Source organism: Canis lupus, chromosome 16 (genome assembly GCF_048164855.1).
Source record: "Canis lupus baileyi chromosome 16, mCanLup2.hap1, whole genome shotgun sequence".
NCBI classification, from domain to species: Eukaryota; Metazoa; Chordata; class Mammalia; order Carnivora; family Canidae; genus Canis; species Canis lupus.
The window spans coordinates 11637860-11660542 of NC_132853.1; the positions used below are offsets into that span (position 1 = coordinate 11637860).

General features: G+C 55.6%; 1 protein-coding gene across 2 annotated transcripts; it reads right to left on the bottom strand.

Annotated features, from left to right (window-relative positions):
• Positions 1–262: 262 nt before the first annotated feature.
• Positions 263–20949, bottom strand: UBAC1 (UBA domain containing 1). 2 transcript variants are annotated; one of them, XM_072778652.1, is made up of 10 exons: positions 20733–20949; positions 16076–16196; positions 14849–14922; positions 11054–11161; positions 9879–9981; positions 9504–9612; positions 8638–8878; positions 5694–5780; positions 4937–5075; positions 263–880 (listed from the first exon to the last, which is right to left on the bottom strand). In XM_072778652.1, the coding sequence occupies exons 1-10, from the start codon at positions 20868–20870 to the stop codon at positions 765–767; spliced, it is 1236 nt and encodes a 411-aa protein (XP_072634753.1). In that variant the 5' UTR covers positions 20871–20949; the 3' UTR covers positions 263–764. The 2 variants fall into 2 exon arrangements, with proteins under 2 accessions (XP_072634753.1, XP_072634752.1); XM_072778651.1 differs by lacking the exon at positions 20733–20949 and adding an exon at positions 19835–20029.
• Positions 20950–22683: the final 1734 nt, after the last annotated feature.

Sequence of the window (22683 nt, forward strand, 5' to 3'; positions counted from 1 at the left end):
AACCGACTGGGCCACTCTGGCGCCCCACAAGTAATGTTTAAAGAGGAAATGATGGTAGAGGCCACCCCGCTGGCACCCCGGTTCCACTAGGGAGGCCTGGGGGCGCTCTCCTGACCCACCACTCCCAAGCCCCCTCAGCTCGGAACGTGGTCTCTGCCCACAGACTGGGTGTGCACAACAGCCAATGTGCCCAGGGAGAGTGGCAAGTATCAAGAACGCAAATGGGTTCTTCTCTGGCACTAAAATAATACTAAGACAGACAATAGGAAAAAGGGGATTTATTTATTAAAGAAAAATCATCTGTGAGTTCCTCTACTTAAGTTAGTACGGACCTTAACACTTTGGGTTGAAACATGCCTTCTTCCAAGTAACAAGCAGCGCCTACGGGTTGGGTCAAGGAGCGTTTCCAGAGCCCAGAGGGACACTGTGGAGGGAGGTGACCCCTCCTGGAGCGGCCACCACGTCTGTAAACACTGTCAGAGGTTGGATGCGGCCGTGCACACTGCCATCACACAAGTTTTTAAGCAGAAGATCAAAGCGTGAGAAGACCCCCTGTGCCCCGACAACCCAGGGCGGCATGGAGGGCGAGGTCTAGCAAGCAAGGCCCCTCCAGCCCCACCCTGCCCCCCACTCAGCCCACAGCACCCAGGGGTCTCCATGTTCTTCTGCGACGGGCTGGGGGACAGGAAGAGGACTCCTTGTCTGGATCCGTCCCCAACTCCTGGGACAGGTGCTAGGGCAGCACAGCGGAGCAGCCACCCCACCTATGTGCGGTTCAGGGTCTGGAAGATCCTGGAGATCTGTAGCATGACCGGCCCCGTCTCTGGGTCATTCATCCACTGGGTGCTGTTCAGGGGGTTTTCAAGCATGTCTTCAAATGCTGTGAGGAAAACAGAGCAAGGTCGGCTAACAGACAGCTCCCCACACACAGGAAGCCGGCAGCGATGGCTCCTTCCTAAGAGGGCGAGCCTCACGTCACCAGGGACCACGCAGAAATCCCTCAACGACCCCCCAGCAGCACTGATCTGCTGGCACAGCAGCGCACCCGCAGTCAGAAGACCGTGTCCCCCACCCTGAGCACGTGGTGGTGGCCTGTGTGCTCGCTGGCACACCAATTCTGGAAAGCGATTTGGCAACGGCTATCAGCAATCTTAAAAATAGTCACAGCCTATGAGTCAGTAATTCCGCTTCCAATCCCACCCTGGCAAAATCACCAGACGCAGAAAAGACAGAAAGACATTGCTGCAAATTTAACAATATCTGCCTGGGAAAACCAGAATGTTCAGTCTTAAGGAAATAACTTTAAAAAACATAACAAGGGGCGCCTCGGTGGTGCAGCAGTTGAGCATCTGCCTTTGGCTCAAGGCATGCCCCCCGAGTCCCAATATCGAGTCCCACATCAGGCTCCCTGCATGGAGCCTGCTTCTCCCTCTGCCTGTGTCTCTGCCCCTCTCTCTGTGTCTCTCATGAATAAATAAATAAAATCTTTAAAAAAAAATTATAAATAAATAAATAACATAACATAACATAACATAACATAACATAACATAACATAACATAACATAACATAACATAACTGAGGGGCACCTGGCCGGCTCAGTCGTTGGAGCAGGCGAAACGCGATCCTGGGGTCATAAGTCCGACCCCCACACCTGGCATAGAGACGACTTAAAAGTAAAATCTTAATAAATAATAAAACAAAAGATAAAAATGTAACTGAGCAGTTCACAACATGAAAACAAATTGTCTACACAGTTTTTTTTTCTTTTTTTTTTTTAATTTTTATTTATTTATGATAGTCACAGAGAGAGAGAGAGAGGCAGAGACATAGGCAGAGGGAGAAGCAGGCTCCATGCACTGGGAGCCCAACGTGGGATTCGATCCCGGGTCTTCAGGATCACGCCCTGGGCCAAAGACAGGCGCCAAACCGCTGCGCCACCCAGGGATCCCTGTCTACACAGTTGTACAAAACCGCTTCCTCTGGAAACACTGGTATCTCCTAGCAAAACGTTCTACAACTCAAGCCCCAGCCTGGTGAGTTCCCCGGACACAGGGCTGGGGCAGCTGGGAAGTCCGTCCTCCAGCAACCCCTGCCCAGCAGCAAGCACGGAGCCCGCCCAGAGCCACCACAGCCCAGATGCCCTGTGTGTTCGGGCCTCAGCAGCTCTGTGGGGTCACCTGGGATGGTGGCTTAGCAAGAAAGAGGGACTCCTCATATAGGACTGACAGCTCTCCCAGCCCTTAAAACAATCACTGGGTATATCCCGATCAAAACCCTCCAAAAACCAGGTATAAATAGCAGTCAGAGACCCCAGAAGAACTAGGGAGAACGGCAGGTCTGGGTAGCGTGGGAGCTCAGTGAGGACAAGGCACATGTCCATCTCCTCCTGGCATAAAGGGAGCGGCTCTAGGAGGAAAGGGCCAAACAGAACCTGAAGTGGCTGCCCGTGAAATGCCACATGGGAGGGTGTCTATCTGGGGGAGGACAATCTTCTGCAGGACTTAAACTTGTGAATTTCAGAAAGAACCGAAGGGCAAATAGTTTGCACATGTGACGAAGGACAGGTGTTGACACACGAGGAGCCATAGGATTGAGTTCGCGTCCGAAGCAGGCAGCAGACGTGCAAGGCTGCATGGGGACGAGATGCCAGCAGCCAGCACAAGCAATGCAGGTGATAGGGGGAGGGAGGGGAGGCCAGTGCTCGGAGCAGGTGGGGGGCATGTCCTCAGGGAGGCCAGCTGTGCCCGAAGCAGGAAGCACACAGAGGGCACTCACAGTGCTCGGCCCAAGGCCACCAGAGGAAAAGTGACCTGGGTGCCTTGAGTTGGGGGGAGAGCGTGTGCTTCACGACCCATGGCCTCCATACAGGGTAAAAGGCCTGCACCCACTAAACTCTCCTGTTTGGAACAGCAAGGCTGAGGGGCACCGGGGGCACAGTCTGTGGCTCTGGTCAGGACCTCGGGGTCATGGGATGGAACCTGGCTCAGCGGGGAGTCTGCCTGGGACTCTCCCTCTCCCTCTGCCCCTCCTCACACACACACACACTCAGCATCTCTCTAAGATGAATAAACCTCAAAAACAAACAGCCAGGCCAGGAGAACACATCCCAGGTGATGTCCCAGCAGGAAGTGGAATACAGTGGGAAGTGCACAGGCCACACCATCCAAAGGAAACTGGCAACGGGATGGGGCCGTTGGAGATGGGCTGGCTTCTGCACTCCCTCCGCGGCCCAGGTCACCTATGCCGACCATTCTGTTTCATCTGAGGGATAAAGCTCACCTTCAACACCCCCATCAGAAAGGTGTGTGCACAAAGCTGAGCCCCACATGGTGGGGGGCAGGCAGAGTGCCCCAGCCCAAGATCCGTGGCCCCCAGCGCCTCCGTGGGCCAGAGCCCCACCAGGCGCTGCCTGGTTGGCACGTGCCCTGCCTGCCTCATTTCAGAAATGTGAGGAAAAGTCTCCACGTGTGCAAATGTGACACCACTAGGCCATCCAGAAAATGGGGAAAGTCATTCAGTAAAAATGCATGTCTTCGTGATGGCACTCCCTCCACCTAACCAAGCATGTCTTCCAGAAAAGACAAGAAAGCCAACAGCAGAGAGTGGCCTTGGGCAAACACTAATGGAAAACCCTTCAGAAGAGGCTGTGGACCTACCCAAGGCAGAATGTTTCTTGCCCCTGTCGGGCCCCCAGGCAACAGAAGAGTGGGGTGCCGAGTGAGGGGCCCACGCACCCCGCACAGAGAAGGTAGATACACACACACACACACACGCGCGCGCCACCAAAGCCTGGAACCTGCGGACCAAGAGAAAGGCTGGCTCCCTATCCTGCACTACACACACTCCTGGGTAGGCTATCGACATCGATGAGGAAAGCAAAAGGGACGACACTTCTAGAAACAAAGGAGGATGTGTTCCTCGCCTTGGGCTTCGAGGGTATTCTCAGGTGGATTCACATCACCAATGAAACACGTCACACTTTCAGCTACATTAAGACATATCACAGTGAGTCAGCAAAACACCAGAAATGGGAAAATGATATTCAGAACACAAATAAACTGACAAAGGATCAGCATCCGGCACACGTGATAACTAACAAAAGTAATCCAAAGAAAAAGAGACCAAAAGAGGCCTTTCAGAGCTGAGGTCCTGGTGTAGCTGAAGCTTCCGGAAGGGGCAGGGCTGAGCTTGCAAACACTTGTGCCGACCTGGGAGGCAGGCGCCCTCAACAGGCACCCTAGGGAGCCACGGGGGCTACGCAGGTGGCTGCAGGCCTAGTGCATCCCTGCACCCCCACCTGCACACGCCTGCCCCACAGGCACAGCCCGGGGACAGCAGAGCACCAAAGTGGCATGCCCCGACACGGGTACCGCCACACATGCAGCGGACACACATCATGGGAAGCACGAGGTAACAGGGCTCAGGGGACAGATATGAGGGGCAGCAGCTCCCAGGAGCCCAAACAACGACAAGGCTCGCTCCCTAGGCTGTGGGGACAGCAGCACAGCAGGGCAGGCGCCCGGAAGACCAGCAGGGCCGGGAACGCTCCAGGCTTTAATACCACCTTTGGAAGGTGAAGGTAGCTATCATCAGTCTTACTGTTACAAAAGTTACAAAAATCATTCACACTTCTGTAGACATGTTGTTTCAAGACCATGTGGGGCCAAAGAAATCCCTCCCAACAGGAAGAGCAAGCAAACACCTGCCGCCCACACCATGCTGGCCTGCTGCGGGCCACCCACACCCTCCCAGACCTGGACCAGCCACTCTGGTTCCAGAGCTCGTCCGGAGCCGGAGGCCGCCACAGTGCGGGCAGAGCCAGTCACCCCACGGTGACTCAGGCAGGAGTCACGGATGGTGGCGGTAACCCCACTGGGCGGAGGAGCCATCGCTCAGTGACGGCCATGGGGCCTGCCCCTGGGGAACCCCATGTACCTAGTAATGTTTTCGGGTTGGTCAGGCCCAGCTGCACCACCGGGTTATCCAGGATGGCTTGAAAGAGAGGGCTATCAGGGTCGATGCCTTTGTCCAGCTCCTCGGGGGAGGGCTTCCGGTCTCCCAGCAGCCACTCACACTGCAAACGCAAGAGCCACACACTGAGTCACAGCCCCAGTCTCCAGGGCTGCTCCCGGGGTGGGGCCCAGACTAGGGATGTGGACATCAGGGAGGACTGACACCCATCTAGCAGACCCCGGCTACACAGTTCAGGCAAGCGGCTGACTTCTCGCTGCTCACTGAACGCGGGTGAGGTAGAACCCATCCAGAGTATCAGAAGGAGAGTGAAGAAATGCTTGGAAGCCCCAGGCTGCATCCCCAGGAAGCCCGCAGCCAGTGGAGGCCCAGCTGTGGCGCCGTGTCCCCGTGGTGCAGCACCCCGCAGCCCACCACCACACCCTCCTGGGCAGCTGTCCATCCGCAGGGCATGTGTCCATGGAATGGGATCTGTCTCCGGGGTAGTTCAACCAAGTCCGTAAACACATCACACACAAGCCCACCAAACATGGACTTTCTTGGAAAGACAAAGGACTTATAAAACATTTGATACCGTTGGACCATCTGTCCTTGTTTCACTTGAAAAGCAAACCAATGGGCCATGTGAGAAAAGAGCCAAACACACAGACTATCCTGGTGCAGGTCATGCTGGCGAGGGAGGAGAGCCTCACGGGCGCACGGACTGTGGCCTGGTACTCACGGCGGCATTCTGCTGGTTGTTGTTCACTCTGAGGGCGTCTATCACTTCCTTCTCATCGAAGCCCATCTCCATCAGGGAAATGACAGCCTGAAGGAGAAGCCACAGAGCACTCAGGGCTGTGCTGGCTGAGAACGCCCTGCACACCCTGGAGCAGCACAGCTTTGGAGCCAGGCGCATCCTGCACACCGCAACATCCCAGTAGGGGGCTGAGAGGTCAGCACAGGACATCCTGTCGCCCAGTTCTGCTCCCCTACAGCTGCACCAAATTGCTTTGAGTCTCCTGAGCAGCAGAGGGACATAGCCAGGGCCTGGCCGCATCCATGCAGCCAGACCCACGCTCAGATGCTCGCTTACCAATGTGCCACGGGCAGGTCACACCAACATCAGAACCTTTGAGGTTGGTTCCCATGTTTGGACAACACGGTCTCCACAACCACATGTGAGCTCGTTGTGGACGGTCTCGTGACCCAGAAGGAAAGGTAGGAACACCTGAGCATAATGAACATGTAATGATTCTTGGAGGGAGGAATGACCCAATGTTCAATGTTTTGGGGGTGGGGGAAACGTACATCTTCAGGACAAAAATCATATAAGATGATACATCCTTCACCTTACCTTACTCTTTATTTTTTTAATCTTTTTATTATTCACTTGAGAAAGAATGAGTACAAGTGGGGAAGGGGCAAGGGGAGGGGGAGAAGCTGACTCTTTGCTGAGCAGGGAGCCCCATGCAGGACTCGATCCCAAGATCCTGAGCTGAAGGGAAATGCTTAATTGCCTGAGCCACCCAGACAGGCACCCCTACTCTTGACTTATATAATCTTTAAAAGGGTTCCTCTTGAAAAAAAAAAAAAAGATTTCATCAAGTTAACTCTTTAAAGATCAAATCATGCTCTTGAGCAAGGTGCCTGTCTTCTTCCTGCCTGCCTGCTGAACTGCTCTACTTCTTTGAGGCGCCTAGGGGTCAGTGCTGGCAGTGACCCGCAGAGCCCCCGGGCCCACACCCCTGCGGCCCTGCTCAGCCTGAACTGGACGTCCCAAGGAGCACTCGGCAGGAAGGAAGTCAGCGGCAGGTGGCAGTGAGGACAGACGCTTCACTGGACCCAAATGGGGTTCGGTGAGCTCACAAGGCAGCATTTCTACTACGACCCATGTCACGTGCTTTCCTGAACCGGCTCGTAACCCCAGGGCTGGGGGCTCCACCCATGAATGTCGGGAGGACCCACCACACCAGAGCCTGACCTCTAAGTCACAGAAAAAGTCCAGAACCTCCCACTAAATCCAAGGATAGGGTGGTCTTTCCATGAACATCAGTAAAAACTAGCCGCTCGTGTCACTCACTTCTACCTCAGCCTGGGGAAGCGATGCCCCAGGACTTCTGCACAGTGACCGCAAGGATGCACCCGCACTATCCTGCCAGGAGTCTGCGCACTCACTGCCCTGCCCACTGCACTTCGCTGCCTGCCCACAGCAGGCACTGGCATGGGGGTGCAGGTGTTGGGGGTGGGGATAACAGCAAAGTCTGTTGTCTCAAGTGCAAGCCCTGCTCTCCGATCCAGGCTTCCCAGGAGCCACACTAACACTCCAGTCCTTATGGACTCTTCTCTCCAACGGTGTAGGACCAAAGGGTGGGAGAGTGTGCCACACTGGCCCAGCCTCAACAGCCTTTCATAACAATCGTCACAGAACCTGTACCACAAAGAGGCCACGGTGTAAGGCCCGGCCTGAGTGCATGTCTGCGAAGAGAGCACATGGACACCACCGAGGTGGTGACAGGGCTGATGACGACATGGGAGCACCCTCAGTTGGGAAGCCCAGGACCCAGCAGGTACCGCTAAGCAGGACACTTCCAGATGGCACTGCTGAGCTCACCAGAGAGCAAGGAACAGCAACCTGGCCTGACAAATGGTGTGCCCTGGGAGGGAGCAGCAGCCACCAGCAGGGCCTACGGGCTGGGGTCTAGCGGCCACACCCAGACAGGATGTGGGCCTTGGGTCCCTATGAGATGAGGACCTGGAGCTCAGAAGCAGGACCCTGCCAAGGGTGTACACCCCCAGAGGGAAGAGGAGCTAGAGGAGCACTGGCCCCTGTGCAGGGAAGCGCCAACCCCAAAGCCATGGCTTATACTACGCGTGTGGCCTAGGAGTCCTGCCTGTGTGATTAATGGGAAACCTGGCCCCAGAGGGACATGCCACTCAGCCCATGGAAACGGCCTCAGAATCACCCACAGCAGGCATCCCACAGCCCAGCCACATGGGATTCCCACAGAAACACAAGTCTACAGTGAGCCACTCTGACAGCACTGTGCCCCAAGCAGAATCACAAGACCGGGTGGACTCAGGTCTAACGCCTAGAGCTCACTGATCTATAACCTGAAAGAAAACCGCAGGTTCAGAACAGAGAAAACATCGAAGAGGAAACCAGGAGCCTAGGAGAAGAACAGAACAGTGGCGAACACGCAGCCACGGAAGCATCAGGAGTGAAGTAATGGAAAAGGGGCAACCAGATATGGTACAGCAATGTCAGCCACCCAAACACAGCCAGAGCTGGCCAACCCCAGGTCCCCGGATGCTGCAGACACCACGGTCACCAGATGGCCAGAGCCTGACCAGCCTCCCCACGCACAGGCAATCCTGTGCACCCTATCTCCCGATCTCTAGGGGTGTCCCCACCCATGCCCACGGCTCGCCAACAGTGGCAATGTGGCCGGCATCCTACTAGGAGTTTTCAGGAGATGACAAATATGTCAGCCAATTATTCGGAGGAAAAACAGCCACCTGGATCTGTGAGGACAACTTAAAACTGAATGTGGGCCAGTCTGTAAGCCCCTCACCCAGCTTTAATCTCTCCAGGGCCAGGGCTGGTTCTAGCTCCTTCCACTTGGTGTAGCGCCACAGAGAAACCACAACCCCACCCGGCTGCCCCAGGGCTGCAGAACACATACCCGAGCATCAGGTCGAAACTCCCTTTTCCTCCGGATCTTCTTGAAGATCTCCGTTAGCTCATCTCTGGGCTCCTCATCTTCCGTGCTAGTCCCTGCAGCCTCGGGGGCAGCCTCAGGAGCGGCCTCAGGAGCGGCCTCAGCCCGCGCCCCTCCCGGTGAGGCCTGGCCCGGAAGAGGCGAGTCAATGGTCGGGTCTTCCGCGTGCTCTATTAACCACTCCATGGCCTGAGGTACCGACATGCTGAAAGGCAACGGGAGACTCCTTCCAGCACCCCCAGCCGGTTAGAGGGCCTCCTTGACAGCCCCAGGGACAGCCTCTCTGGTGCCCCTCATCGTGAGAATCTCAGTACAGAAGGGTCTGAAGCTCCAGGCCCTGCCCCAAACCGCCCCAAGACCCTGGTCAGAGCATGGGGAACCCGCCTGTGAGGTATATGTTAAGGGCCTAGCTCCATGGCAAAGAGCAGCACAGCGCATGGACCATCTTCTGGGTCAGAAGTCACTTATGTTGGGTATAAGTGCAGATGCAGAAGCAAGTGGCTTCGGCCAGGCAAGCACGAGAGGCTGCTGAGGGGGACACTGCACACACCTTCAGCCACCACGTCCCTGCCAGGCACAGGCTTCAACATGGTGCTTGCACATGACAGCCCAGGGAGGACCCACAGGACAGCCTGCCCCCGGCACATTTCGAGCAAAGGCCAGTCCATCTCCACTGTCTTAAGACACTTCGAGATGTCCCAGCTACTTCTAGGACGTATGTTTAAAGTCTCTATTAAAAATGGTTCAATCTAAAAGTAGGAGACCAAGGACATCACCCTGGGGGGGCTGCCAAGCATCAGCACCAAGGGGAGGAAGTGGCCCAGACGTACTGATTCAACCGGAGGGCCTTGGCGGCCCTGCTCTCCGGGAAGCCCATCTCCGTGAGTTGCCGCAGGGCGGCCTCGTCCACTCTCCCATCCTCCTCCTCGTCCAGCATCGCTGAGGGCAAGAGACAGGGCCACCTGTGAGGGCCAGGCCAGCGTGAGGGCTACCCCCCCACCATGGAGCCCAAGGACCCCACCTGTGTGCCAAACTCCCTAAACTTCAGCAAATCTACACAGAACCTTCAGCCGGCATGCTGAACAGGAGTCCACATCTACAGAAAGGACTGACGCTGGGCCCGTGGGCCACTGATACAGCCTCTGAGGCCAGGCAAGCAGTGGAGTCTGGACACAGGACCCAGTCAACCTGGAGCCTGCTCGTACCATTTGCCTTCTTGAACAATTCAACGGCATCTGGGTTCAGCGCTAACAACTTCTGAGCCACCTCAATGAGAGACACCAGGATTCTCCGGAGTTCTGTCTGGAACTGCAGGGAAAGAAAAAAGGCTCTTCCTTCTCCAAGTGCCCAAGAGACCTACCTAGGTGTATAATCACACTCCTGGGCCCTACAGCTCCATATCTGTGAGTCCAAACTATGCCACTATTGGTTCCAGAATGTGGAGACCAACAGAGAAAGAAGGAAGTGAGACCACAGAGCGGCAGGAGAGCTCTGCGCCTGGCGGGGAGGAAAGGCCTCGCTGGCACAAATGGGCTGTGCACATGTCTTCTTAGCTGGCAACACCAAGAAACATCTGGAGACATTGCTCAGGCCTTAGCCCAGCACAGAAAGTGCCAGCCTGCTACATAAGCAAAAGAGATCAACCTGATTGGATGGGCTTCCCAGACCCGGGCCTCCAAATCTCACCTGGCCAGAGGCTGGCTGGCACAGCAGCGTCGGCTGCAGCTAACTGGCCCCTAACAAGGAAGAAGGCTGCTGGGAATGCAATCAGAAACCCCTATGGACTGGTCCCCCGGTCCCATGGGCAAGACTGGTTAGCCGCTCCTCTTTCCCGCACACAGGATTCTGATACGATGTGAGACACTGCATGGGGCAAAGCCACATGTGAACCAGGGATGAGTTTCAGAGCTGGACGCCCTGGTCAATAAGGAACTCTTTGCTGCTAAGAGCAGTGCTCAGGGTGGCCCTCTCAGATTAGGTAGCCACGCTGTCCCAGTCCTGCACAATGTGGATGTACCCCAAGTTCTGGGCCAGTCCATAGGATACTGGACACACTCTGCTTTTTTAACTTAGAACTTTCCAATCCAAAATCCAAAAATCCAAAATCTGGACCCAAAGTCCAGATTCTATCTATAAGATTTTGCCAAAATTAGAGCAAAATTCTGATATTCTCCCAGTAGGATCTGTCTTTTCAGTTCTGCCTTCCGATGTCTTTTTAAATTTTTTGTTTTGAGATAATTCTAGGTTTATGGAGAAGTTACAAAAATGTACACAGAGCTCCTGTCAGCCCTTTCCTCCCACTTCCCCAAGTACCGTCAAGAGCCTGTGTGGCCCCAAGCAGGTGTAATGAGCATGCAGTGCGGCCACAACAAGCACTCACGTCTCTGATGTTGGTCTGGACCTCAGCCCGGTCCATGTTGTAGGATGGCAAGTTGGCAGTTGCTCGGAAGATAGCATCTCTATCTGGGGCTTTCTGGTCTTGTTTTTTCTACACAGAAAAGTAATTAGAAAGTCAGAAATGGGGGCACCTGAGGGGCTCTGTTGGTGGAGAGTCTGCCTTTAGCTCAGGTCGTGATCTCTGGGTCCTGGGATCAAGTCCTACATCGGGCTCCCTGCTCAGCAGAGAGCCTGGCACTTCCTCTCCCTCTGCCGCTCCCCCTGCTGTGTGCTTTCTCCCTCTGTCTAATAAATAAAATCTTAAAAAAAAAATAAAGTCAGAAACGAATATGGAAAGAATCACTCTCCGTGGGCAGCAGAGGGTCCCTGCAGGTTCTGTGCACACCTCTGGGGACAGAAGACATATTCACTGGAGACACAATTCATGCCTGTCATAACCAGAGGGTGGCAGGGCAGCAGAGAAGACAGACACGGTCCCTGTGGCTACAGAGAGACTGTCCCACATGAGCTGGGCTGTACAGGGGAGCAGGAATGCACACTCACCCCAGCTGCTCCCGGAAACCCTGCCACAACAGCACATCCATGTTAGACGGTCAAGAGGATGGGAGATGGAGACCATTCTTCCAAGATAGAAAACAGAAAGGGGAGGGGGGGTGGTTAGCAAAGACCACAGAGCAGAAGCCCAACCAGGAACAAGGCCAGGCCAACTCCAGGCTGACACCAGAGCCCGAAGAAAGCGTGCCAGGTTGGCAGTGAGCAGCTGGAGCCAAAAACAGCACTCCGTCATCACCCTGTGCAGCCAGCAGCCACCCAGGGGGAGCAGACTTGGGGAGATGGGAGCCTGGGCTCTGCTGCAGGAAAAGGAGGCACCAGGTTAATCCTTGACAAGACCCAGCACCACCACCACCCCCCCCGGCCCCCGGCCCGGCCACTGCCGGCTTCAAGGACACTGGGCAGGAGACACACCACTGTGAGGAGGGGGGGAGCAGAGGCTGGGTCTGCCCCACAGGGAAGCCCAGCGGCAGGCATGTCCCACTGAGCAGCCAGTGAGCCCCCCATGCCTCCTATTAAAAAAGCTGCCAAAGAGAGCCAGGTATGTGGGAAAGCCTGCAACACGAGAGACAGAGACTAAAATGAGAACGGGAAAAATAAAGAAGCATGAAAGAGAGAAGGAAAAGGATTTCCAAAAAAAAGAAAAGAAAGAAAAAAAAAAAAGATTTCACAGCAGAAAACCTTCAGAGGACCACAGCAGGATGCTACCATCATTGGAGGACAAGTCCCCACTGGGAAATGTAAAATATCTCAGCCAGATAACAGTCCAGAGCATAGTTAGAGGATAATGTCCGGGAAACCTCCCTGAAGGCAGGTCCGGCATCCAACAGGAACTCCAGAAAGAGGGAAGAGAACACGTAGAGAGAACATTCTCCAAAAACAATCCAGAAAAACCTCCAGAATAAAAACACACCTCTCCAGACTCCACATGCCAGGCACAGCAGAGGGGAAAGACCTACATCCATGGAAATCATGAAATCCCCAAGATGCTGGAAGACCCTGGAGGGAGGGAGGAAGGGGGGCAGAGCACACACAAAAGATGAGTCAGGGCTGACCAGCACCAGCCACATGGACACCTGGAGACGGAGACCGACACTCCCATGTGCTCACACACAGCTGGTGCTCACCGACAGCCACTCAGTGCTGCAGTGCACGGCCTCAAGATTCCCTTCCCTTTCTAGATGCTAGAAGCCAGGCTGCACCAGACCAAGGGAACAAGTCAACAGCAAGGTACTAGATTCTGCAGGCAGAATTCAAAGATGGCCCTAAGTCCTGCCATCACACTTGCACAATCCCAGAACCCATGAGCAGGACAGCTGCACCCTGGGGGTAAGGTCACGCCGTGGCACAGCCAACTTTAAGGAAATGACCCTCCTTGGTAGGCTTGACCTAAGCAAGCAAGCCATGAGAAAGGACAGGGCTTTTTCTGACTAGAGATTCAACACATGAGAAATTCTGTTGTTGGCTCTGCAGATGCATGGGACCATGTGCTGAAAGTGCCTCGGCTGACAGAGCAAGGCAACGGGACCTGGGCCCCTTGGCGGTAGCAACTGCCAACCGCCTGAAGGAATGCAACACGGACCCCTCCCCAGAGCCTCCATGGAGGAACACAGTTTAGCCGCACCTGGATTTGAACCCCAGAGCCTAAGCGTAGGGCCCAACTGAGCCCATCCCAACGGCTGACCTATAGACCTAGGAGCTGCGTGCGGTCTGAGGCTGATGCATCTGTGGTAACATGACAGGTGGCAACAGGAAGTGCACAGATACAAGAGACTCAGAAGCTCTAACACAGGAGTGAGGTGGGAAGGCCCAGGCTGCAAGACAGGCCTGGAGGCAACTGAGGCAGAGAGATGTGGCCATAAGGAGCTGGGGGGAGGTCTCCAGGATGGCAGGGACTGGCAGACGGCCTCATACACGTGACCGTGCTTTCAGAAGGATTTATTAATCCTGGCAAAGAACTTGAAAAAATTAGTGATAAGCCTATAGAAAACCAAAGGACAAGGCATTCATCGACTCCAGGGGAAACGAAGTTGTATGAGAAAGGACAGATACCCTCAGTACCCCTCACTCAGTACTCCTCACTCCTGATAGAAAACAGGGCATGCATGCTACCATGGGGGAAACCCTAGATAGTCAACCAGTGTTCAGATCTAACTCTCCGAACATCAAGGAGCCAGGGAATCTAAAACTGATATTCTAAGAAATAGCCAATTCTGGGTGTGGTTTGGAAATCAGGAAGAGAATTCCTGAAGGAATGGTCGAAAGAGCTACCAGAGGTCGCCTTTAGGGTGCTTGACACAGGAGGGAGGAAGATGCTTTTATTGAGATATAATGTTATTTGACTTCATAAATGTCTGTTATTTTCACTTAAAATTAATATTAATTTACAAAAATAGACATTAACATCTTACAATGTTTCATTCTGCAAATACACGCACATAAAAGGTGACCTGCCAAGTGAGGTCCACAGTGGGCTGTGAGGCACCTGGAGCTGCTGGGGCAGTGGGAATGTCATCATCTACACTGGTTACCCGTGGCCAACACCGTAACCTGGGAGCTGCAGTCTGCATGGGCAGTTCTCTGGGTGGGGCAGGGGCAGGCCCAGATCTGTCTCCTAGAGATGGGGTGAGCCTGCTGACCAGGCGTGGCCACAGATAAGAGGGGCAAGCGAAGCTGAAGGCCTCCTCCTGCACGCCTGCCCCAGAGGAGGCCCTCAGATAGTTCACCCTGCCAGAAGCCAGGGGCCCACAAGAAGTCTGGCTTGCTTTCTCCAGGCTGAGCACTCTCCCCAGCATTTCAAAGCATGAATAAGAAACTCTACCCCCTGAGAGAAGCAAAGGAAAACTGTGAAATTAGTGTGGCTGCCCCTTTAAAACAGCACTGCTTTGCCCCTGGGAGCAGGTATGCACGCACCTGCACTCCCAGGAGGGGCCTTCAGTGCCACCCACCACCCCCTCCGTCCTGTGGGTGCAGGCCTCGCCCGATGAGAGGAGAGACAGGGGCAGGAGCAGGTGTGACAGCCTGAGGAGCACAGCATGGGGGATCCCCCATGTGCTGGCCACATGACCAGCAACCAGGAGGGGCTCGGCCACCATGGGAAGCCCCCGTGGTGGGGACTGTGGGCCCTGCTGGATCTAGGAACAACTCGTACCCAGAACGTGTCTTTCTCACAGGCTGGAGTGTGGGAGACTAACAAAGACTCTCAGCTCCAAACTCTGAAACTTACCTTCTCTTCTGCTGAGACGTCAGCCATCTTAGGAAGCGGAGTTGGTGCACGCTTCTTTATCAACAATAAGACATCTAGAAAAAAAACACATTTATCAGGCTGCTTATTGTTTTCATCCAGAAGACAGCAGAATGGGCAGGAGAGGGGGCACCTGGGTGGCTCAGTGGTTGAGCATCTGCCTTCGGCTCAGGTCATGATCCCAGAGTCCTGGGATCAAGTCCCACATTGGGCTACCCAAAGGGAGCCTGCTTCTCTCCTTCTGCCTGTGTCTCTGCCTCTCTCTGTGTGTCTCACATGAATAAATAAAATCTTTAAGAAAAAAAAAAAAAGAATGGCCGCAAGAAGACCCAAGGACAGAGGAGCAGAGCACTCCTCCCACCCCAATGCCTACACCAGGGCTCACATAAGCCCTGCTTCCCTCCTTTCCTGCCCGCACGTCCCTACCCATGTATAGGTTCCGGGGTGCGGCAAGAACCTGCCTTGGGTCATAGAGGTGACCCATAGAGGTGTGGCCCAGTAGGCTCACACAGCACAGCCCTGATAACCGTGCCAAGAACTGGTGGAAATCTTGCAAAATGTCCTCATTTCAATGGCCTCAGTTTCCTGAGGTTGGAGAGTTGGTCTCAACCCTCAGAGCTGAATACCCGGTGTGTGGCAAGGACATGTGTGCAAGGTTGACCAGCTCCCACCTGACTATGGGCTGACCTCCATGCTCGATGGAAGCCTGTAGACAATATTTTCAAAAGAGATTTAAGAGAATCACAGAATTAAAATCATCCTTTGAATGACACAGAGAAAAACAAAGGTTTCTCCCCCAAATACCTCCAGGCACAAACTCTAAGCAACTAAATGGATGTGCACAGAATAAGAGTATCTTCCTAGGACATCTGAAACAATTGCCATAATTGTACTTTTCAACCCAAAATAAAGCCTGCAGCAGCTCTGGAGGCCTTGGTTTTGCTCTGAAACAGAATTAAAAATAAAGTTCACATCTGGTTTCTCAGATGGATGCTGCTTGTCCAATTTCGGTTTGTGCTGTTTTTCACAAACAGCCCATAATGCGTACTTTGTTTTAACGAAAGAAGAATAAAACCATTTTAGCTGACCCAGTTTCCCCGCTTGGCCCCAGCTTGGAGCACACACTTGGACGCCAAGGGCACCTCTGCCTCTCAGTCCCCTGCTCCCAGCAGCACCATGACTACCACCACTGCCCTGTGAGGCCCCTACCTTGGTCTTGGATGTTCTCTTCCAAGATTGTTTTGGCATCATTCAGCACCCTCTCTGAAGCAGCATGTATCAATTTGTGATGGGTCACACTTTTGGGGTCTTCTAAGCTCCCATGGGCACACTGGTAGGGAAAAAAAAATCATATATTTCACGATAGAAAATAAATCATCACACTAATGATATTAGGACCTGGCACCCCAAGCCACACTAGGCATTTACTGGTTACCAGCTAAAAAATTAAAGCACAGATGAGGGGCATCTGGTTGGCTCAGTCAGTTAAGCACCTGCCTTGGCTCAGGTCGTGATCACAAGGTCCTGAGATTGAGCCCCTGCTCACCGGGAAGCCTGCTTCTCCCTCTGCTCCTCCTCCCTGCTCATGCCCTCTCTCTCTCTCTCTCTCAAATAAATATTTAAAAAATAAATAAAACACAAATGGAGTCAGAGAATTCCTATGAATGGAGAAAGCCAAACAAAATACCACAACACCTGATCCCCTAGGGCAGCGATCTGTCCACCAACCCACTAAGTACTCCTGAAATAGGTTCACAGCTTGACATAAAATACCCTGCTGGTAATTAGTGGCAACCTGAATCGCCTCCTTAGTCTAGAGAGATCTAGAGACTCATTATAAAATGAAAACAGCAGGTCCACTGTTCCCTGAACACCGAAAGATCTTAAGTATGATCTGTCCACTTTTTCTCTCTTGCCAATACACAAAGGGGCTGAGAGAAGCTAGTCCACAGACAGCCAGAAACAGGGGCCTGAGCACAACACCTGCACAAGCCCATGAGCAGAACAACTGGCCTTCAATCAGCCCTTGGCTCCCCAAGCGACTGCCACACAGACCCGGATGCCAGCTGCAGGTGCTGCTGGCAGGGCCCCTCCTGGGAGTCCAAGGGGGCTGACTAGCATGTGGTTACAGCTCACTGGCCAGGGCCCAGAAACCCCAGAATGTGGCTCCGGGGTGGGGGATGCTGATGTCCAGGCTGGAGGGGTTTGCAGCAACACCTGGACCGTGAAGGTTGCCACATATCCCCATAACCTAGCAGGGCTGCAGGGGGCAAAGGTGGAATCCAGGCCACAGGAAGGTGCACTCCCTACCTTTTATGACAGCAGACACCGCCCCCCCCCCGCCCCCCCGCAAATCGTCAATCGTCTTAAATTCAACACTGGCTCTGCTCCCAGAATTACTCAGTGTGCTTCTTCTAATTCTGAAATTTGCAGGCTAGTTGATTTGACAAGTTCAGAATACAGTCTATGAAACACAATTTTCCAAAACAATCCTCATATGGTTCCTGAAAAAAAAAAAAAAACTGTACTCTGCAGCATGTCAACACCGTGCCAGGAGCACAACGCAAGCATGAGTCATCCATACTGTGCACAATTACTTCATTCTGTGTCTTTGTTCTCAGCAGAAGCACTCTGAGCATGCTAAAATACGGCAGCGAAACAGCCCCAACAAAGCCCATCACCAGGGCAGGGAGGCTCTGACCCCTCCTGAACCTGCTTCCTCCCCAGAAGAGCCAGGAGGTGGTTCCGCTCACACTTGATATCATGTGTCGTCCAAAGACACACTGTCATATGATCTAAGAAATGTGAACGGCCATATTAACAGGTGCCACGTTACACAGCAGCAATTTCATGAAAGATCCCAATTTATATAAAAACCCAAAAAGAGGGGATCCCTGGGTGGCTCTGTGGTTAAGTGCCGCCTTCGTCCCAGGGCGTGATCCTGGAGTCCGGGGATCAAGTCCCACATCTGGCTCCCTGCATGGAGCCTGCTTTTCCCTCTGCCTGTGTCTCTGCCTCTCTCTGTGTGTCTCTCATGAATAAATAAAATCTTTAAAAATAAATAATACCCAAAAAGAGAAAATAAACAGAGACAATCCATGTCTCTAAGAGTTATAAAGATAATACCACTCATTAATAAAGCAACAAACTCCCCAGAGGACCGTGGAAATGGGGTGGAGGGGGTACGGAAGAAATCCACACTGTCCCCTTCGCGGAAGAAGGGAAAATTCCTGCCAGCTCGAGCATGCACCAGGGCAAAGCAAGGAGGAGGAACAGAAGCCCGGGCACACAGTGAGCCTCACTGCCGGCAGTAGCGGGACATACAGGGGATGGTTTCCAGGGTGACATTCAAGTATACACCTTGAGAATTCTCTTTCCTAACTAATGCATTCTGGCTGCCTACAGAAGCACAGGCACAGACGTGGGAATACTTGCTGACAGCTCAGCTCTCGGGTCCTGTGATTTATGCCGCTCCTCCACACCTGGAAAGACTGCAGAGTGGAATAAAATCTCAATTTAAAGGAGGAGAGTGCCAGAAAAATCCCAAACGACACACCTCAATCCCGACTGGAATAATAAATATCAGGTACATAATAATTAGCATCTTATTCAAATTGGCTGCCTAATGAACCCCAAGAGCTCCTGAAATTCATTAGCAAGCATCTGCGGATCAGTCAAACAGTTCTCATTTCCTGCTCCCCTTCATAAAATAATATTATGATAGCTATGTAAATGAGTGAGTTAAGCTAAATGCCATCCCAATTTACCCCCTGACTTCTCCCTCCCTGACTCAGCAGGTGTCAGGCCATGTCCACGCAGTCCCAGACTGACACTCCATCTCCATGTATTCCATTAATCCACACGTTTGTTTGGGGCCTGCAGGGAGCCTGGCTCTAGACATGCAAACACAGGCCCCGAGGGCCCTCGAGGAGTTTCTGTCCTTGATGGGCCAGACAGGAAGGGGACACAGGACTCCAGTTTTGTTTTGTTTTGTTTAAATGTACATCACTAGACCAGCACCGGTGTGTATCTCTAACAGCCTGGATGCACGGGGAGCCCCCCTAACAGCCTGGACACTAGGGGAGGCCCCCCAACACCCTGGATGCTCAGAGAGGCCCCCAACAGCCTGGACGCTCAGGGAGGCCCCCAACAGCCTGGACGCTCAAGGAGGCCCCCAACAGCCTGGACGCTCAAGGAGGCCCGCAACAGCCTGGACGCTCAGGGAGGCCCCCAACAGCCTGGACGCTCAGGGAGGCCCCCAACAGCCTGGACGCTCAGGGAGGCCCCCAACAGCCTGGACGCTCAGGGAGGCCCCCAACAGCCTGGACGCTCAGGGAGGCCCCCAACAGCCTGGACGCTCGGGGAGGCCCCCTCACAGCCTGGACGCTCGGGGAGGCCCCCTCACAGCCTGGACGCTCGGGGAGGCCCCCTCACAGCCTGGACGCTCGGGGAGGCCCCCTCACAGCCTGGACGCTCGGGGAGGCCCCCTCACAGCCTGGATACTCAGGGAGGCCCCCAACATCCAGGACACTCGGGAGGCCCCCAACAGCCTGGACGCTCAGGGAGGTCCCCCTCACAGCCTGGACGCTCAGGGAGGTCCCCCTCACAGCCTGGACCCTCGGGGAGGCCCCCAACAGCCTGGACGCTCAGGGAGGCCCCCTCACAGCCTAGATGCTCAGGGAGGCCCCCAACATCCAGGACACTCGGGAGGCCCCTAACAGCCTGGACGCTCAGGGAGGCCTCCTCACAGCCTGGACGCTCAGGGAGGCCCCCAACAGCCTGGACGCTCAGGGAGGCCCCCTCACAGCCTAGATGCTCAGGGAGGCCCCCAACATCCAGGACACTCGGGAGGCCTCCAACAGCCTGGACGCTCAGAGAGGTCCCCCCAACAGCCTGGACGCTCAGGGAGTCCGCTGCCGGCTGGCTGGGTGCTGTCCTGGGGGTTTGGGACCTGAGGAAAGCACTGACACAAGACAGGACTGCATGCCTGCCTGAGGGTGTGAGCCCAGAGCCCCCTCCTCCTTGACGTGAGTCCAAGACAGCGGCGGCTGCCTGATGTCCAGCACGTTCCAGAAGGGGGCTTGCACTGGCCACCAGAACGCTCTTTGGCCTGCAGTGGACGGTTACACAACGACTCCTCAGAACCATACTCAACAGCCCCAACGATCTCCGTGGGTAGTTACTACCGTAACCTGGAGTTCACCCTTGGAGCAGACGCTTCCTTTAACAAAACACCTGTCAGCCGTATAAATACCAAACTCAGCATGTGGAACCCGCACTAAAAGGCTGACAAGAACACTGCATCGCGCCAGGTGCAGTTCCCTTCGGGAGCCAGAGTCCCAAGGGCCACTTCCCCGCCCCGGCTGAAAAGTTTCCGGAGATGAAGCCAAGGAACTAGCTCCAAAAGTGAGCAACCCACGGAGCTACCCGAACGAGGCGCCTTCCCCACGAATAAACCCTGAAAGGCCGCGGCCTCCCAGGCAGCGGGCAGGCCCCGGCCAGTGCGCCCCGCTCGGTGGCCGCCCCCGAGAGGCCGAGCGAGCGGCCCGCCCCGGCCCCGGCCCCGGCCCCGGCCCCGGCCCCGACAGCAGGCCAGCGGGCAGCCCCGGACGGCCGGCCTGAGCGGACAGGCCCCTCTCTGCGCCCCGGGCGCCCATCCCCCGCCCTCCAGGGCCTCGCCCCCAGGGCCGGCCGGCGCAGCTGCTGGAGGGCCACGAGGCTGGCCCGCGCGGCGCCTTCGCGGCCCCTGCCTCAGTTTCCCGGCCTGCCCCACCCCTCAGGCTGCTGCAGGAGCTCACGACCCGGGAGCGCGTGTGGAGGGGGCGGGGGGCGGAGGGGCCGGCCTGGGGCCGCCGCGCGGCCTTACGTGCTTGAGGCAGCGCTCCTTGAGCTTCTCCACCGACGTGTCCTCGGTCGCCTCCTCCAGCCACTCGGCGCCGTCGGACGCGCAGATGTGCAGCCGCAGCACCTTGCCCGCGAAGATCTTCTCCTCCTGCACGAACATCGCGCCGCCGCCGCCGGGCCTGCGCCCGCCGCCCGGGCCGTGAAGGTCACCGGGGCGGGGCCAGGCCGCCCGCGCGCTCCCCCGCTGGCCGCCGCCGCCCCGCCCCGGCTCCCCTAGGCCAGCCGCCCGACACTTGCCGCGGGCCGAGCGGTAGCCTGGCTCCCGCCGCCGGGCTGCCGGGGGCGCGCTGCCTTCGCCGCGCCGGAAGTGCGTCACAGCGCGAACGGAGCATGCCGGGAGATGTGGTTCTCCGGCGGCCTCGGCGCACCCGCCGCCGCGCCGGAATGCGTCACAGGGAGAGCCCGGGGGCACGGCGGGAGCTGTAGTTCTCTTGCTGCGCCTCCATCCCGCCCCTGCTCGGTCCGCTGGCACGCGGGCCCTTGGGTTTGGAGGTCCGTTCGGAGACGGGCTCCAAGTGTGAGATACGCGGCAGATCTCCAAGAGTTCGAGGCGATGACAAATGCTCGATGTTGTCTTTATATTGATTATACCTTGAAATAACTGCCTGGGTGTACGGGGTTCGGTAAGGAGTATTGAAATTGAGCTCCCTGCTGCTGCTTACTGCTCACAGAACTGCCTACGGGAAACGTTTCAATCGCACACGTGGCAGCTACCGCGCCTCTTTGGGACAGCATGCTCTGGAGCAATGTCTCCGGGTTGTCCGCTAGCCCCGGGGCAGCAGCACCGGGGGACTTGTGAGCCAGGCGGGTTCCCCCCACCCACCTTGCCCGAACCTCCCGCGCCAGAGGCTCCAGCGGTCACTCGGGGCACTGTGGCACCTGGGCCTGGGTGGGGGTGGTGGGGGAGCGGGGAGCTCTGCACGTGCTTCCTGTGAGGTTGACAGGTCTGGAAGCGCCCCTGGGGCCAGACCTGACCAGGTGCTTGATCTGCAGCCGCTCACTCCTTTCATCCTCCATCCAAAAATCCTTTACCAGCAGAGACACCCCGGCCCAGCTCAAGGGGCTGGAAGTCCGTCCCCTTTGGGTGTTTACTGTCCCCATGCTGCTTTGTGCACGTGCCCCACTGCCCCCCAGGATCATTCTGACAGTGTCTGAATCTCGACTGTCCAGTCCAGTGTTTAGTAATCGCCCCATGAGTCAGACCCTCCACTACCCGCCAGGCACACAGGAGTAATTAAGGCCAGATACAGGAATTCGGTCGGCCCCAGGGAGAGGCATCCTAGCACTGGGGTGGAAGAGCTGCCAGCTACGCAGACATGGTCTTACAGGACAGAAGAACACCTGGGCAAGCAGAGCCAGAAAGGACGGGGCAACAGGGGAGCTTATGGGACCCGGTGATCTAGGAGCGTTGAGGACGAGGAGTGGAGTGAGGGTGTGGAAAGGAAGACACAGTATCTCAGCTCAGCTGGGACAAGGCGGTGGCCAGGGGAGGGAAGGAAGCTGGGGGCGCCCGGTGGGGTCAGGACACAGCAAGTGGACCTCATCAGAGGCTGTGAGAACTGCAGCATGGATGGTAGGGACTCTGGTGGGGGCAGGGAGGAGCCAGACTGGCTGTGGGAGGAAGCCAGGAAGCTCCTGTGTCCTTCCAAAAGTGATGCAAAGTGAGGATAGTAGGGGCGACGAGGACTGAGGACAGTGAGGACGGTGGGAACTGCAGGGATGGTGGGGACAGTGGGGATGACAAGGACAGCGTGGATGGTGGGAGCAATGGGGACGATGGCTCATAGTCCTGAGAAGGTAGCCCGGCTTGGAAATGCACCTAATGGCGGGCAGCTGCAGCTGTAGGTGACAGCAGAATCCAGGATGCCATGAGGGTCCCCAGTGTGGGCGACAAGGTGCACAGCAGGACCACT